This window comes from Brachionichthys hirsutus, chromosome 12, assembly GCF_040956055.1.
Source record: "Brachionichthys hirsutus isolate HB-005 chromosome 12, CSIRO-AGI_Bhir_v1, whole genome shotgun sequence".
NCBI classification, from domain to species: Eukaryota; Metazoa; Chordata; class Actinopteri; order Lophiiformes; family Brachionichthyidae; genus Brachionichthys; species Brachionichthys hirsutus.
In genome coordinates, this window is record NC_090908.1 from 4,358,235 (window position 1) to 4,377,505 (window position 19,271).

At 41.8% G+C, this 19,271-nt stretch overlaps 1 protein-coding gene across 1 annotated transcript in view; it reads right to left on the bottom strand.

The window, feature by feature from the left end:
* The window catches only part of fgf14 (fibroblast growth factor 14), a 59,826-nt gene extending 43,724 nt beyond the window's left edge, over positions 1–16,102 (bottom strand). Inside the window, exon 1 of the mRNA XM_068745949.1 lies at positions 16,030–16,102. Coding sequence (XP_068602050.1) covers positions 16,030–16,102 — 73 coding nt within the window. The remainder of the gene's footprint in view (positions 1–16,029) is intronic.
* Positions 16,103–19,271: the final 3,169 nt, after the last annotated feature.

Below are 19,271 nucleotides of genomic sequence, written 5' to 3' on the forward strand. Positions count from 1 at the left end.
AGGTCACAGCAACAAAGCAATATCGAGTTCCGGAAGGATCCTAGGTTTTTCCGTTAAACAGTTGTTTCTGTTTTACTCCAGTGGATAGCAGGGGTTGACCTTTCGACATGGCTCTAAAAATAGCAACAGTCTCAAATAACTGGGAGCTCCCAGGATAAGTATGATACTGGTGATGTACGGGGACACACAGACGTCTGTACTCACAAAAGCTGATGCACTCAGGCAGACACATTGCTGCACATGCACCGTGTTGCCCCCTCCACCAGCTCCTCTGAAACGTGGTTAATGCTCACTCATGGAAATGTGCTCCTTGAATTAGATACCCATCTGTGTTACAGAGAGGTCCGCTTCTGATGGAACAATTGAAACTGTTAGCAATGCACAAATGCATTTGTTTGTGCATTTTTGTGCATGTTTGTGCTGCAACAATACTTGTTGCAGCTCATCAAAATAAATAAAGAATTAAATGATAAAACGCTAGGATCACTAATCAGACTACAAACACTCTATTCTATCGAGTCTATTGCAGGGCCACGGAAATCCTGTGTGTGTGCCACAGGTCAGATTAAATGTGTTCTGGCAAACCGAGCCCCAATACACTTTAACAAAGGCAGAAATATCAGAATCAGATTCAGAATACTTTAATAATTCCATAGGGAAATTAGATCAGCAACAATGCTCCACTCAACAAAGAAACAGAATAATTAACAGCATGTACATATTCTAATCTGAATATGTTGCTCCTCCTACTGACTAAGCTGCTAGACGATCATGTGACCCAGCTGTTCCTTCACTGTTTCTATTTACTCTCATCAGTCTAATCAAAGCCGTTCCAGCAGCAGCGGCTGGTTCTGCAAAAAAAAGAAACAGCTCTCAAAAATCACTGTGCACAATTTGTTCAACACCAAACAGTAGCTGGTAAACACTGTGGAGCAGCTGAAACGCTACACACATTCATCAGGTGAGTAATTACTGCTGACATTGTGCAGTTGTCCCATGAAAGAGAGTGTTGAATGTGCAATAAATATTTATTTCCCCAGGTCAACTTTGCCTCATTACTACTTGCTCTTCTTAAATTATAGTATTAATTTCATGTCAAAAAATGGCTTCATTAAGATGCAATGCAGGATGTGAGGGCAAACCACAGATGGAGTGCTATTACACTTTTTGCATCTGGGGGACAGAGACAGACAGGTACTGGAAGCTCCCAAAACTGCATTCCAGTCAATTCAGAGCCTTGTCACAAGCCTGCACAGGTAAACACAGAAACAATCGGATGTCCCTCTGCTACAGTCCACTTTGTACTTGCACAAAAAGCTGGGAAACAAATATCCTCAGGCACATCTACTGAGGCAGTGATGACATTTATGTAAGTTCGCACAGCACCTTAAAATATACCTAAATGTTTCGATCAAATTTAATGCATGACAAGAAAGAGGGGGGGGGGGGCAAGGAACCATGATGTGAAAGTGTGGAATAAATGAGAATGTCTGAGAATGAGCGAAGACAGAGGGAGGGTGGGAGAGGAAGAGGGGCGCTGTGCTGCTGCAGCAGTAAAGGCATGCAGGCCGGGGAATTTATGGAGGGCCATCCTCACAAAACATGAATCTTGTCCATGAAACGCTGAATCATTTGATGTGGTCCGGCTCCCACTCCCACACATACACAAGTAAATATGCACAAGAGGGACACACATACACGCAGAGACCGCCTACACTGTGTCCTCCCATTCACACACCACAATGTGATCCATCTTTAAATGACGCAAACTCACCTCCTACCTAAACCTGTGGGACATTTTGCATCCACAAACTAAGCATCAGCTCTTCGGTCGGTTGGTTTTCTCTCAGCACCAGATCCTCCCATCCCTCCAGTCTTCCACCATGCTTTATGTGCATTTTATTACATGCTTTCTCCCTTAAGGCTAATTGGAGTAAGTGGCTGAGTTCAGCCCTTCAGTATGGCAGACTCTCAAAACCGGCTCGAGCACCGCTGCATCAGCCCCACATGGTGCACCATTAACTGATCAAATGCATGTTCAGAGGGACGGTCAGAAGAAGCTGCATCAGCATCTAATGCTGCAGAAAAATACAGCAATACAGAGCAGTGTTCCGACATACGAGCCAGCCTGCGAGCAATATTTAGCATTAAGATACGATCACGTTTCCAGATGCTGACTCTAGATGGCCGAGCGCTCCGAGCACGCTGCACTCATTCAGTGATTTTAGCTGCATCTGTGAATATTCTTTATAATAAGTGAAGGGTCCAAAGAAAGCGAGTAACGAGGATGGCAGTGAGGAGAATAGACGCACGATGATGATGATGGAGATGAAGCATGAAGTTATTGATAAACATGACCGTGGTGTCTATAAGTGATTTGGCTCGCCAGTACGAGCGGAGTCCATCGATGATCGGTACAATCCTCAAACGGAAGGATGATATCAAGAACACAAAGCCTTCCAAAGGAAGAACTATCAAGGTACAAACACGGTATAAAGTGTCTACGTACCGTCAAAATCCCTCCCGTCCTCCACACTGTACACCTCCGTTAACCGCCATCGTCTGTTTCAAAGGTAAAACTCATAATAAAACCACATTTATTTTATATTACTGTAATATATCATTTATTTTATCATTTTATTTGTGTGTGTGTGTGTGCGTGTGTCTACATAGCAAGTAAAAAAAACCTGCATTGTTATTAGCGTTGATTTTGATGTTTTTAGACAGCTGGAACGGATTAAATATTTAAAAGTTATTTTATATGGCAAATTGAGTTAGGAACTTGGTCCAGAAATGAATTATACTCGTATGTCAAGGTATTATTTGAGAGATGTCAAATTTTCATGAAAGGATTTCTTTTCTGTATTGTCAGTCAGACTTTGCTTTCAATTAGAGAATGAATACAAACTCATAAAAGCAAATGAAAACACTTTGATGACTATTTGTGACCCTCTGTGCTCCAGGTGAGGACACTGAAAGTGCATTTGGACCTGCCATTGGGAGCGCTGGGACCAGTAAACATGAGTCTTTCCTTGACTGCAAAAAAACCCAACAATATTCCATTATGATTGGCCGTGTAAGTAATTCATGCACAATTTAGAGACTTGCATGTTTATGAGGTCAGAGTAATGATGGTGATGCTCTATGAAAGACTCAAAATGAAGAGGATGATGATGAAAGGAAGAAAATTACAGGGATGCCAGAAGCCAAAACACATCTAACAAATGTAGATTTGTTTTGTTGTTGTTGTTGTTGATGCATTAACCCTCTCAAAGCAAAGTTGCCCTGGGTAATTAGTGGATCTCTCTTCTGGCTGTCATTGACACTGACTCGTATATTTTAAATAAACACCTCTGATCCCTTTATTTCAGCAAGGCGCTACACCGCCACCCTGCCTACTCATCACTTATTGTCTTGTTTGGCATGAGGGAGACACAGGCCATTGTCGCTGGTGCGTGTCTGCCCTGCAGGCATTGTGAGAGCGTGACGGCACCACTTTGACGTGTGTTATCTCATCGCCACCAGGTAATTTATCATGGATGCCACCCCAGTAGAGGCTCGGCCCTTTGTGCTAAAAGCCTTGCGAAGACCTACACCACACAGTCGTGTAAATCACCAAGACAGAATCGGGGCTGCTTCTGAAGGATCCCATCTGTTTTAAAATATCATCATGCATTCTATAATGAACTCTCCTCAATTACAAACAGCCTACTTTTGAGCGGCACTTATCGAAACAGCCCAGCACGATTCATCCCGTCTCTGGACAGTAGAGACGATGCTAACTCTGAGTCTACTTCTCAAAGTTTGAGAGGCAGAACACATGCAGATGCTGAAACCTTTGCAAGATCTCTGTGTACCTGGAAGTATGAGTATATTTGTGAGCGCAGGTACTGTGTCTGAGGAGACCATCCTAATCCTCAACTACAATCAATAGCCCCAGCATCCTCACCCTTACCCAGACTTCTCAGATGAGAGTGGAACATGGAATAACCAGACATCAATAATTCAGATCAGAGTGATATCATCTACAACTGCAAATCATTTATTTGTGAATTAATTTATCGTATTGATTATTCTTTAACATTTTCGAGATGGGGTAATAATGTCCATCACAGACAATGATGATGGTGATTAAAAATAAATATATAGGGGTTATACGTGACATTTATCTATAAACTGACCCTGAATCTCTGGCGTAGAAGACATTAAAACCTGGACTAGATATCAGACCGGCTCTTTTTAAATCTAATCTGGTCAGTAGCAACTTCTAAATGCAAAACGTAATGATTAGAATGGGCCAATGAGTGTGTAGGCGTGAACATGTCGAAGGTATCTGAAGATGGGCTGGTGGAGGGCTGCATCAGTGATCCGTGAGCATCCAGCATCAAACACCACACTGATAACAGGCTTACTGACTAATTGCCCCCATCGACACCTGGGATAGAACAGTTACAAAAAATGACTACAGAAAAAAAAAAGAGATTTAACCCTTTATTTCAGGATTTTGAGACTTCTACTTCAGAAGTTTGATTCTTTTTTTTTTCCAAAAAAACTGATAGTTGCAAGCCAACACATGCATCTGCATTTTACATTAAAAAATCCGGATTTTGCAAAAATTACATAAATTAGAGCACTTGTATAAAAATTTCTGTTATTTTTTCTTTTGACAAATTTGCCAGATGGTTCCATTAAGATCTTATTTTCCAGAAATTAGAGTGTTCTGACGATTACTTCATGGTGGGGGGCTTGAAAAGGTTAATGTGCTTCCAGCATCCCGTCATTTAATAAAATAAGCATTTGAATAAGCCTGGAGGACAACAATGAAGCTTCTATTTATGGTGGATTCCTTGCTTTGCATGCCTGTGGCAGGACTTTGCAGCGCAAGGTCTCAATGTCAATTCACCAGCTGATGTACAACACTATAGCTGTACAGATGGCTTGTTAAAACTATGTCGGATTCAATAACAAGGTCTTCAATCAAACACTTTGTGCTGAAGCTGTAATTAGGAGAACAAAGATCTCCAAGAACTTCACTTAACCAGCAGGCAAGCTCGCAACAGGGCTTCCGTGCCTCCTACTCCAGATGTGCTTTTCCCACTGCGTTCGCTCTAAATGGAAATGTGATATAGACAACGGTCCATGCTGGCGACGCTCGCAAAATAGACCTTTCTGCAGGCCAGAGAAAGTTTGCTAAAGTGATGATGCATAATTTGGAAAAAAAAGAGCAGTGGCAAGTGTGTGGCAGCTAGATAAAGGGGCATCTCCCTTGTGGCACACAAAATGACAAACAGAAAGACAATAAAGCATGACAAATGCACAGAGCCACCCTCTCAAACTCAAAAATGAGCAAATGATGCTCTGAAGGATGTTTTACTCTTGAAAACATCCACATTTCACACTGAACGTGTTCCATGTATACAACTTGGGGTGCGCATAGCGTTGGGTTCTTTGGAGGTGGAGGTCCTTTGGTTCTCAGTTGTTTGGTTCTTTCTGCTACCCTGTATGTAAATAGATTAATAAGTGTACAAAAAGGTGAGTAAATATCTGGCAGTACAAGATTGGGTGATCAGCTAAGGATTCCAAAACGTAGACGTGGATTTACTAACGAAGATATGTATCCCTTCATTGATAGATGATACACATGGTACACAAGCTAAAGCTAATACACATGCTACACAAGAGCAGTTCTCGATGCACGTTATTTATTGACCATGAAAGTTGTGTGTAAGGTCTAATCTGAAACTAAAACACACGAAGAAAGCAAAATACAAAATCCATCACAAAATTAACAGTCAAAAAAAAAAGATGTATCAAATCATTGTGAAGCTCTGAGTACGACACAGTAAACCAAGAGATTGTCCTGCATGTCCCTCACTCGCACCTCACGAACACACTGGAAACACCAGGTAGATCTGCATCCGAACTGCATCCGTCCAGCTTTCCAATCTGCTGCAAGTTTACAGCATCTTTTGAACTGATGAAAGAGTCCCGGGTCCAGTGAGCCGTGGCGGCAGCGCCCTTCATCAATCACTCTGCACTACACACTGACCAAAGGGTTCAATTAACCTGTGACACACCCATATGACACTCAGCACTCAATGGGATTGGGGCATCATCAACGATACTGGGGTGGAACAAATGAAAACCATGGCAACAAAGATGTGACGTTGGCTTTAAACCCAAGAGAAAACCAAAGAGGACACAAACCAGCGGAGCAATTACTGCATGGCATCAACTTCTGTATTTAAGAGTAATGTTGTAGCAAATAGGATCAGATGAATGCACAAATGAAAGCATGTTTTTACAAATGTACACTTCAGTGTGTGCACATGGGCACTCACAGCCAATAGCCAGAAGGATCCGATCATGACCCATATTCTGACCGTAGTATCCAGGGCAACCTGCTCAGCGAACTCTTATTTTAGTGTAATCGGGTCTCATCATTGCACACACAAATGTCACTAAGTGCTTCTCGAACATCCACAGATACTCAAAAATGATATGCCCAAACCTCATCTCTCAATCACAGACTACAAAGCGACACAGCAGTCATTCACACACACTCAGCTTCATACAACAGAGTGTAAGCCACAAGCAGAGAGTAAGCGGGGAGGGGGAGAAATAGAACAGCAAATTACAGACACTTTCAACATCAACAAGGAAAACGGTGAGAATGGGTTGGTGGTAATTTTGTTATTATGGTGAAATGAGTATTAACAGCCGCACACAGACAATTAAAATTGATATTAATTCAGATAACTGGTGTCTGACTAGACGCCGGTGTATTCCCTCCCAGTATATTCTGTAGGTTAACATAGAGAAACAGGGGAGTGAGGAGAAGTTCCTTGTAAGGGGGGGCAGAGGCGCTGACAGGCATAGGGAAGGATGGGGAATCGCAGCAGGTTACATAGACCACTAAATTAGTAGTGTGTGTTTGTGTTGACGGAAGCACTCTGTCAGGCGTGTAGAGCAGGGCAGCTTGGGCTGCCTGGCTGAAGTAGCTCACAGGTTTCATTAGAATTAGAATTAATTTCTGGAAGGCAGTAAAGCATGTATAAAAAAAAAAATTATTGTTGTGTCCATCTTCTCCAGAAACTATGTGCAGGGCATTTAAAAAGTTTCTATTTGTGTGCTGACTGGCAAATAAGTACCACAATTACAGTAGTACTGTGAGGGTCATGTTGCTGCCTGTTAATTGCCTCATCACACACACCTGTTTGTTCTTATCAACCCAGGACCTGCGGCGTGCGGATTGGCTGCGGTCACCCCAGACACACCTGAGACGGATTTAGGCAAATCACCACCAGCCCTCATAACCCCTGCCCCGCCCGCTGTTCCCCGTCGGATCATTGTTTGGATTTCACCTGGTTGTGCTGTCCGTCTCAATGCCACTTCCCGTCTCTGTTCCCGTCTCGCCCGTGTCGACCGCAGCCAGTCAGTTCGCCAGGTTGTGTTTAGTTTGTAGTTTAGTTTGTTATGGTCAGATTGTTCACGTGTGGCTGAGTTTCATGTTTCCATCTTCCTTGCGGCACCAGCCAGTCGCCACTTTTTATTTGAGCTTGCTTTTTGGTTTTTCCCACTCGGCTGTGTCTTTCGTTATATGTATTTCTTTGGGCTACAGCCGACCCGCAACCTGTGTGCAGCTCCAGGTTGCTGTCCTTTCATGAAGAATTTATATCACAAAAATATAAATTCAACCATCCCACCGTCTCCGTTCTCTGTTCCCTGGGGTCCGCTCACATCAGTCCCTAACAAGTACGAGTCCTATACACTAGTACTATAAAACACTACAGTTTCATTCATGTAAGAAATTGTCTGCACTATGAAAAGTCTTCAACCCCAACAAACAGAATTGTATAGTCTGCAGCCTCAGAGTGCTACAAACTGGATGTGGTCTGACTACCACCTCCTCCTGTCTCTCTGAAGCACAGCCTTGTGTCGACTCTAAACAACAGATGGGCACGAATACATCGAGTGGTTCTTAAATACTCGACGATTTCCTACTGCAGCGACATGCATGTAACTGCGTTCTCAAGCACAAATGCACACACAACTACACACGCAATCCACACTCGTGTCTTATATTTGTGCACAAGTATTACCCCCTCAACCATCTATCCACTAAAGTGATGTTTAGAGCATTCACTAAAACAGCAAGTAAGTGGACCTTGAATTGGGATCCAACAAACCATCCATTTTCTTTAACTGAATATCCTTTGTAGGGTTAAGGAGGGATTAGACTCTAGGACATGAGAGTGGCTGGTGTTGGGGAGGACGATGAAAAGGACAGGGTGAAGTGGAGAAGGTTGATTTGCTGTGGCAACCCTCCACTGTACAAGCCGAAAGTACAGTAGTAGTATCAGATAAGTACTTGAATGCTATACAAACATGTCATGCATTATTAAACATGTGCAGACCCCTTTTTCCCCTCATCAAGAGAAACAGCTTCTCTCCCTCTAGATCCAGCCGAATTATGTCGGTCTCAATGCAGTTTCCTCGTACAGTCGGTATGAATAAAGCATACGAGGTGCACGGCAGGGCCAATCCTCTGTCCAGTCACTTATCATTACAGAGAGTGACACACACTAACTGCACTCTGTCATAATTACACAACAGTCACTTCTCTTGGAATCTGGAGGAATAACACATGTGACAAGTCTCCACCCCAGGGTCAAACACAAGCGACGGCTGCTGCTATAGTAAAATGACTACAGCATCCTTTTCTAAAAACAAATAACTATTTCATTGATATATTTTATTTTTGTGTGTTTCTAGGCTGCACTGATGAGTGTAAAGCCAGGACATAAATGTATAATTGTTTGCATCATCAGTTCAAGTGTGGCACCTTCAAATGTCTGTGTGGCAACTAGCTTTCTACCTAAACATATTAAATTAAAAACAGGGAAAACCAGCAAATAATCTATTTTTCATTTGAAAAGCCATGCATGTCTTGCATTTCGATTAAATTTATTTCACAATGAAAATATACACCAGCAAACCGTTTTAGCAAGCTTGCATGTAACAAAAACACAGAAAATGACAGGTGGTCCTCACTTAACGATGGAGTTAGGGTCAGCTAAACAATTTCGTCGGTAAACGAAATCCCCATTGACAACTTTACCCCGCGATGCTGGCGACACAGCTGCTTCCTCACTGCATGTTCCGTCTCAGTATTTGAACAGTAAATGTGAAAATTCTGTGATTTTAAATGGAAAATTATCTAAAGCTGTGTAAGATAAATGGAAACTAACTTTTGAGTAAAAATCACTGTATAAATATAACTATATATTTATTTTTTAATTTTCCGCTTTTCTTTTCTTTTTGTGTGATAGCAGGTGAGGCACGGCCTCTCCGCCTACCATGGCTGCACGTCATTGGCTGGAACACACCCTGAGCTAAGGCTGGAGTTTATTAGATTAGAGGAAGAGTTGGCTCCACATAATTAAAAGCATCATTAAAGAGATAATAAGGGATGATGTCAGAGGATTAGCTCATAGCTCATAGGCCGCAGTTGTTTAACTACGCCTGAGAGTGAGGAGAGAGATTTAAGCTTAAACTGGTCAAATGTCACTGAAATGGCATCATGTTTCTGTCAGTGAGAAAAACACAGAAAGTATTATTTTGGTCCAGCTGAGTCTCATTCATCCAGGGAAGCTTCACTTTAATCTTTTGAAAATGTTGACCAAGATTATTGGCACAAAGAGAGAAAAATCTTTCCCCTCTGCGTCCCCATCCTCAATGACTGTGATGGACGAGCACACAGGCAGAGAACACAGCACCGAGTTCTCCACTGAATAAACCATGTGTGTTGTCGTCACGGAAGATCCCGTGTGTGATCACTGTAGGGTGGCGAGAGGTACAGGAAAATGCATGTAAAGGTTAAGTGTACACAAAGATATTGATGTGTGAGTCAGAGACAAGAAAGAGGAATGGAAAGCTGTTGGAGGGCGGCGCATGATTAAACAGAGAGAACCAGGAAAGAAGGGGAAGAAAGGAATGGTAGGAAAAGAGGGTGAGACAAAACAGTATAAACTAGAAAAGGACTCAGAGCGCAAACCTCCGCCAAGGCACAATAAATAAATAGAAATAAATAAATAACCCGGTCATGTATTTAAAACTTCCTGGATACAGATGGTAATCTGGATCATCATGAAAAGGTTCTAAATCGTTCTTGGTATCTTTATACACCAACCATGAAAAGTAAAACTGAATCAGAGTTGATGTGCATTTTTAACTGATTTTGGGGTTTTCAATGTAAAAATTAAAAGTAAATGGGAAAATCCAGATTTTTTTATTTACGATAACAGACAAACAAAAGTCAAAAACATAACCTCCTTGGCGGAGGTAACAAAGGGTACAGACAGAAAGAGACAGATCAAGGTACGAGTGTGACTCCTCCCCCTCCACTCCTTGTGTTTAGCTGCGCTAATCAGCAGCACAGCTTCATCCACGTGGCTCTGGATGACAACAGTCCTTCCTTGTGAGAAACACGCAGATAAACAGGCACCTATACGGTCACTTGGTGGCTCCCTTTGCAGCATACCCTCCCACACAGGGTAGGGCAGGGCAGGGCATGGCAGCGGAGGCTGGCATCAAGACAGTATTATCAGGCCCATCAGGTGACAGGGCTATTCTTAGAGTTTTCAAATGCACCAAAGAGGAGGGAGAGGGGGGGGCTACAGAGGCAAAAAAGCACAAGGTTGAGTGGGTTTCTGCAAGAGAGACTGAGTTAAGAATGACAGAGGAGCAGGAGAAGAGAGGAAAGAAGAAGCCACTGAATTCACCAAACTGTCTCGTATTCTGAACTGAATGAAACTGAAGCTTCTGTTTGTTTCTGTGCAGTTCTTACAAGACAAATGTTCGTTGAGAGAAATGTCCTTGCATTAATCATTCTTCCTCTTCAAACAGGCAGTGAAGTGATCCATTCACAACCTTCGCGGGTTGCAAAGCAGCAGATAGCTTCAGAAGCCAGCATGAGGAGGAGGAGGAGCAGTTATAACGACCAAAAGCTCCACTACATGAATCACCATTTCAGTACTAAGTCTAATTCTTGAAACGTTTCATGGATGATCTTTAGGTATCACCCTGTCCGGCGGCATAATTGACACAGGTGCTTGCAAAATGAATTTAATTAGGAGGATTACACAATAAAGTTTTCTAGGGCAATTAATATGAAACACCCAGCCTTCATGCATTTTAACATCTTAACATGGGAGTATTCATTTGGGATTAGTTGGATAAAGATTTCATGGCGGTTTGTTTAAAAATCGTGCTTTTAAACCCAAGACTATTCACAAAACTCAGACAAGTGAGAATGATCACAAAACCTGGTATTCATACAGATGAACAACTTATTCTAAAATGGAAAATAACGTTTTTCAGGAGGTGATTACAGACCTACCTAAACTACGAAGGATTGAATTGATGGTTTATTTAAATGTTTTGGGGTTGATAAGGACCCAAAATCGCCATAATGGTCTAGAAACATGGGAAAAGTGAGTTTTTCATAATATGTCCCCTATAAACACGAGCAGTGCCACTCCAAGCTCCAAGGGGCCCGCGGGAAGAGGCCGGGGCAGCGAAGGCGCTTCACAGGTGCAGAGAGGCAGTGAGCAAGATCTGCCTGTTTCTAAAGCTTGTTTGCTCACAAATACTCTCCAATTTGCACAAAAGCATGCACTTTATCAATAAATAAAAAAAGTCCACTGAATATTTCACAGTATTTTATTTTATTTTTTTAATTACACGCTGGTGAATAGTTAATGCTCTCCCTGCCTTAACCAAAGATTCAGCACGCACAAAAAAGCCATTTGAATCCAAGCAACATGATTGAAGTGGCAAACTGCCCGCTCACATGGAGTATATGGTGGTTGTTGTATCATCTTTATGCAACCACTGTGACCATTTTGCTACTGACCTTATTTTTAAAAGCTCGAACAAGATATAAAAACAGCTGAACAGTCATTGTAGTTTTTAAGTTATGTTGTGTTTCTGTGCATGAGCAATGAAATAAATGGCACCCTGGATAAAATGCAGAATATATTATCCAGAAGAAACACGATGAACAAACAGCAAAGGCTTTAAGGGAGTCCAAAGCCAAATCAATAACGACAATAATCTGATAAATTCTAGCCGTTCAAGGACATGCAGCACATCATGGTGTAAGCTCAGCCGTCAGTCAGTCTGTATGTTGCCATAGAAACAAAAGTTGTAATCTGTTGAAGTCCAAGTTTGGGACAAGTAAACATCATTAACGGCATCCTGGTGAACGTCACCCAGGCAGCACCAAAAACTGTTTGTTACAATGTCTTACTGAAACTCACTGAATTTTTCATGTGTAAATTACTGCTTAATATTATACAGTATATAAGGTTTCATATGATTCATATCAAAATAGGAAAGCAACACAAAATGTGTTTCCACAGTTGCAGTCACACAGAGCCCAGACCTCAGCCGAGCAGCTCGTTCTCCTCCTAATTTACAAAAGGTTCTAAATTGTTCTTGGTATCTTTTGTACACCAACCATGAAAAGTATAAGTGAATCAGAGTTGGTGGTTGTATTTTATCAGCTATCAATGTTTCTATGGTTCCATGTCATTCTGGCGGTACTCCAAATGACAGCATATTTAACACAATCATTGACTTTCTACTTGTGTTGTGGACTCATCCATCCGAGTTAGTTTTTTGTTTTTAATGTGAACAGCCCCTCAGTCTACTTTTACTAAACCAGCAGATCAACTATAATGTTTTGTTCTAATTATTTGATTCACTGGTAAATACCCAGAAACTAATGAATATTGACATCTTTAGCTCTGTGTTCAGTGCTACATAGGAAAGTCTTCATTCTAACAGACATTCACAGAAAATATTAATATACCCATCAGTGTCCAAAACTGACAAAGAGAAAACAAAAAAATGAGAACCGAGTAAAAATCCAGGTAAGCTTCAAAGTGAGTGATAGCATCAAATGTTAAGAGTCACTGCAAGTACGGTAGTATAAGAGTTAACATGCTGTATCACACACACACACACACACACACAGATGACCCCGAAGAACCTTTAATGTGGTGATGTTACACAGTAATGGCTATATGTAGCATATCATGGCTGTTGCCTTGCACCATCCATCACGTCATGCCACAGGGCAAAGAGAATGGGTATATGGACAGACTGCATGGCCCTCTATCTCCTGTGTGATTTACTGAACCCTAAAATGTCCATAAATTGCCTATTCCCCAGACATAATGTGGATAAAGTGACACGAGTGAGACTTTCACCATCCACGCAAGACATACATCAGCAGGTTCATATTTACAGCCTGATTTTACGTCACAATGATTCAACCAATCAGTCTGAATGAATCCCCTCGTACTCAAGAGTCAAGACTAAAAGCATTTTTGACACATACTTGACCTCTTGAAAACCTCACTTGACGATGCATAATTAATGTTTTCCATTTTTGGAGGAAATGCAATTAATCAAACATTAAATTTAAACTACAATGATCTGACTGCATCGGTGGCTTTTTTTTTTTCTGCTTATGTTGTCATTTTATAGTAATACCATTAACCCTCAGGTGTCGGTTCCCCACTGTCTCCTTTATAACTATTGTTCTATTTTTATCCCAGTACTTCTAACAAGATCAGCTCAAAACACATATTAAAACCAAGGCGCTGGGAAGGCACTTTTCTGAAGAGCTCAGCAGCAAGGGCCGGCCTTGTGTAGGACGGATACGACACGAGGACCTTGGTGCTTCACTGCGTGTCCTTGTTGTTTACTCTAACGCGTACTTACATCAGTGCTACTGCCAACATGTCATATAAATGGGGTAATCAAATAAGGAGTGGTGTGAATAAAAAAAAATCCGACAAGTGGATTTATACAGGACTCGTGTGTACTGATGCACAAACACAATGGCACGAGTATGCATGAACCAAGACCGTAAGTATCAAATGGCAAACACCCTAGACATCATCAACCGAATGGGATGACATCTGATGGTAATGATACAAAAAAGTTTAAAAAACTTATGCCATTCTAAAGATGCAGTTAACTCATAACATCACATTAAGATATTCGGAATTTGTATACTCAAGGAAACAATATGCTCAATATATCAACATTAAAAAAAAAGAAAGCACAATGATAAAAAAAAATGTACATTAACCAAAAAAAGTGAGATTAAAGACTTAATTTGAAGCTTCCGTTTGGTGGGATAGATTATGTGAATATGTCAGAGGTGAAACAACTCGGCCCTGGACGGCACAAAGGGACAAAAGAGGAAATGCTGTTTGCTTCCTTTCATTTTTCTTCAGAAGTTGCATTCTTTCTGTGAGACAGAAATACGTTCACTTTTTTAATATATATATATAAAAGGTCCAAGCGGGAACGTGGTTTAGTTCCCCTGTCAAAGTTAATTCTGCTATTAAGTTGTTTTTATTATTTTCATTGCACATTCAGCAAATATTTGGCACCGTGTAAGGGCATCAATGTGCGCAACAGTTTGCGCACATTGATCCATTATTGGAGCCCATCCCTATTCCAGCTGTATTCTCATTGCAAGACTGCTGATCTGGTTGTGGCAAAATGCCTGCAGCCCTCTGCTGTCGCAACTTTCTTTGTCTGTGTCAACAGAATCTGCAGTTACTGCATACGGTACTGAAGGTGTTATGAGGCCTTTTCTTGCTGCCTTGGTGAGTTGTAGGGCACTATAGGAGGACATTTGGACCCAATCAACAAGTCTTTGGCATGCAAAAGATCAGAGCTGCTCAGTCTAAAAGGATCAGATTTTACTGACAGGTCATTCTGGCACTGGCATGGGAAAGAAAATCTTGCCCTTGTGGGGGAAAGTGATACAGCAGAGGAGAAGGGGGTGGAAATAAAGTGCACTACAAGCAGATAAGGAGCAGATAAGGAGCCCACAGCACAGGCTGTGCGTTATTAGATGTTTGGTTTAAAATATAAAGAACCATCAAAGTGCAAATACCATAATAAAAGTTAGGCATCTTCCTCTGCCGTTTGAATGTCCACTATGTTCAATATGCAATGAAAATCATAAAAAATAGAATAGTGAGGTATTCATCAAAACATCTGGCCCAATAAAAATGTAGAATGTGTGTTTTAAGAAACGTCATCCAGTGTCCAACTGAACTATTGGTTTATTCTTGTGCCTGATTTAATGACACCAAATCACTTATTTAGTCAAATATTTACCGCCCAGTAGCAGCATGTTCTCTTTTAGGTGTAAACTTTACTTTTAAGATTCTACTAGAGGGTGAGTGTTTATTTATTAATATCACAAAACTGCTGCATAACTTTCACAAAGGCATCAGTCATATCCATGACCGGATAACCGACGATCCTTTCTAAATCTTGTATTCCCTGCCGTATTATGTATTTACAGCACAAGCGTCTAACTTGTCTACAAACAGCAGAGGCAATCTGTTTTGCAGACGTGCGTTTGAACAACGGTCCGACGCTGTTACCATAGCGTCTGAGAAGAAATGATCTTTTGAGAGCGTCACAAAAGACAGCCATGTTTGGCCTCGAAAGCCCATGGATCGTGACTGATGCTGTGAAAGCAAGTCCATCAAAGCGACTAATATCAAAGAGCAATTACTGTTGGGGCCTGACTGCAGGATAAAGGTCTGAGCAGCGTAGCTCTGTCAGATAGAGCGATCTGTGAACGGGAGAGGAGAGGAGAGGAGAGGAGAGGTCGATCTTGAAAACATAATCTTGAAAACATAAACACACGTGCAGTAGTTTAACCTTCAATTTTGATGATCTGCACCTGCAGCGATTAGTTTTATTGCTGGGGAAGCCGATTGCAGTTCCGATCGCATGCCCTTTCGTACACTTCAGACTGTTGTGAATCAATGAAGCGATCTGGAATCCACAAACAACAAAATAGTCTATCTGATGTTCAACCGGCCTATTGTCAGAGGTGACTTTCTTCACGAGGGCGACAAGTTTAATCGCAGCATCATGTCAAGACCCCAATAGCTTCCCAAGCTCTCCGCTGGGACTCACCGTGCTCTTCTTCAGCCTTTAGTGCCTTACGTACTCGCCGCTCCACAATCTTAGCAAAAGAGGAGGCCTCCATAACCGGCTGAAACCGCCTCGATTCTAGACTGATGTCTCTAAACGAGCTCTGACGCCAAAATAAATACAGAAATCAGAATAGTGTTCACACGGCTCATCATGTCCCACAGAGCTTGACAAAGTTTTTAAACCAATCACAAATGGGCGCAGGCCTTTTTTTTTTTTTTTTTACAAACGCACACACCCACCACCTCCCAGAACCTTTCCAACATGTAGATAATAATGTCCCACAGATAGCGCTGACACATTCCCAGTTGGCTGGATGTAACCCACCAGAAATGTCAAGTGTTGTCACATCATGGCTAAATGGTGTTGGGGGGAATGGGAAGTGGGACTGTTTCCAGGTGAAAACATGCTGTGTGGCTCAATTATTTACATGTTATTGATCTATCAGGTCTCGAATTTATAATCTTCCATTGTGTTTCACTGGCTACGTTTACATGGACACATTTAATCGGATTAAAAGCATAATCGGAATAAAAATGCTTGAAGTTGAATCAGAGCAAGCGAAAGACATTGTGGCCCACAAGACAGAACTGGTCAGAGACAAACACGTTGCTGGAGATATTAAAGTAAAGTAACAGCACAAACGGGAAAAATGTGCGAAATAACGCTGACGTTTCAAGCAGAAAAGGGCGGGGCGATGTTTTGTTTACAACGGAAGTCGCTACGGCTTCTTCTTCTACTATTTCCGGTATATTCGATCAAAATAATTTAATCCGATCAAAAGTGTGATGCATGAACAAGTCCTAATCGGATCAATATTTTTAGGGTCCATGAAAAACAGTGCATCCGATCATAATTTTAATCCGAACGCTGATCGGATCAAAGACATTTTTGTCCATGTAAACGTAGCCGCTGTCTCACTCATGAATAATGACCACCGCAAACAGGTTAATTACTCCGCCTCACGCGCCGCCGTCTCTGCCTCCAGGAACTGAAGTCAAAGCGGTTATGTGAAAGAGATAAAAACTTCCATAAGGCTATGATCAAATCTGTTGACAAAGCTATCTGAGCGTACAGGGGGAAAGAAAAGGAAGGCATCCGCTTTGGATTTGCCGGATTTTATGAATCCGACGAAAGATCTATGGCTAATTCCATCTTTTTTTTTGTCTTTCTCTCCCTGACAGAAAAGTATTTTGAAAACGTTCCACTGCCTGAAAAATACATACAATGAATGCATTAAAAGGACAGTGGGCACATAGAATGCAGGGGGCAGACAGAGGCAGCAGCAGCACAATACAGCCTGCCTGCTGCACTGCAGCAAAAATCTACACAGCGTACCACAGCCACCATACAACCTCCAGCACAGCACAGCACAGACCCCTGTACAGAGGGAGGGGAGTACAGACAGACAGAGCGGGGCAAGACAGCAGAATGAGAGACAATTCAACACATACAAGGACTCAGTCAAAAACCAGGAGTGCTTTGTAGAGGTGTGTGAAAATGAAACAGTCAAACTAAACCAATTCGTCCCAGTGGTTTCAAGGCTCTGTGTCGACAGGAACTGGTATTTAGAAAACGCTCCATGACGAAGTAGCACTGAAATGATCCCTGTATTAAAAGATCGGGTACGTGAGACAATGAAATATTATTCAGAATGTCCAATTTCAGGGTTTTTGACAGCCCATCAGTAGCTGAAACGCTGCATAAGTGGTTCGTCATAATAATCCTAATATTATGAAAAGTCCCCAGAGCACCAATCATTTTACGTGTCATTACGACGACACCAATCCAGCCGGAAGACGTATGGCGTCCACAAGACAATCTACGAGCAATGAGTGCTGTTCCATACTCGATAGGACAGTGTTGTGACTCGCTGAAAGACGTCCCCTCTCACACCAGGTTTGTGCAGCAGGTGACCCCACGAGAGCAACAACTGGACTTCAGTCATCCATAACAGGATGCAGATTCCTCCTCAGGGTTTCTGATGCCCAGACAAAACGAATGATGCAGAAATAAGTCCACGTAAACAAGTGATGTGTCATTACCTCACACTGATACCCAGTGTGGCTGTAGTCCAGTTGTACTTTGAGCCATTAAGCACTGTCTGTTGTTGACTTATCTTTAACGGGGGGTGCGTTTGAGCATACTGTGTAAAAGTAGGTGAAATTGAAAGGCATGGTGGTACACTATAAGCTCTATTGGGAAATCCAACTCATTAATACCTTTATATTCAACTGGTCCGTCATCTGTGCACGGGGAGTGAGAGGGAATAAGAGAGTCTTCTGTTCAGCTACGTCATCAATAGGGAGCAAATGACGGACAAATGAGCCATCAGCCAACAGTGACTCATGAAGTCAAGTCAGCCATCAATCATAATCAAATGATGACAATGCGCTTCCAGCGCAGGAAAAGCAGCCCACCCAGCTGAACTCACGAGTCCTTCCTGCCCTGAAACCGCGCAGCAGGCAAGCAATCGGCTTAACGCTGTGCCTGTGGATGTGGGCTCTGTTAGTCTGTGGCTCAACAACACGAGCGCATGCCAGCATGTTCAGTGTGGCGTGTTTGATAAAGGTTAAAGATGCTACATTGTTGTTATCAGATACACCAACGCCATAACCCAACCTCCTCACTGCGCAACACAGCAACATGTTAGTACGGCTGCGTCGTATTCTACTCTCAGTAATAACACAGTACACACTTTCTCAGTACTGTACGGTTATATTTCTACTTCAGCATCAGAGAAAGCTGCAGTTAAACCTGGTGCAAAATTGCAACACTGGAAACTATTGATTTCCAAACCTTTTAGCCAGTTAAATTTTGGTCGGCTGGTAGAAATAACAGGCAAGCAACATGGACAATCGATCGATCAATAACCTGATCGTGAGAAGCTCTCCCCATAGCCAATATTTGCAAAATATCAAATATTTTATTTTTTAAATAAAAAGTTTTTTGTTTTGTTTTTTAACCTCACACTGAAAACAATAGTTGGAAAATAGCTACCTTTGAACCTTCTTTGTATAGTGTCCACTAAAGAGACTCAACAGGCTTAACATGACCAAATATTTGCATCTCATCTCAAAGTGAGAAAACTGAATACCAAAATGTCTTACCAGTAATTATATGAGGATCATTTTCCTTATATTACATTTTTATAACGCCTACTCCTAAGTGGAAACAGAACTCCTCTACCTTACATTTATAGATGATATTTTAGACACCACTGT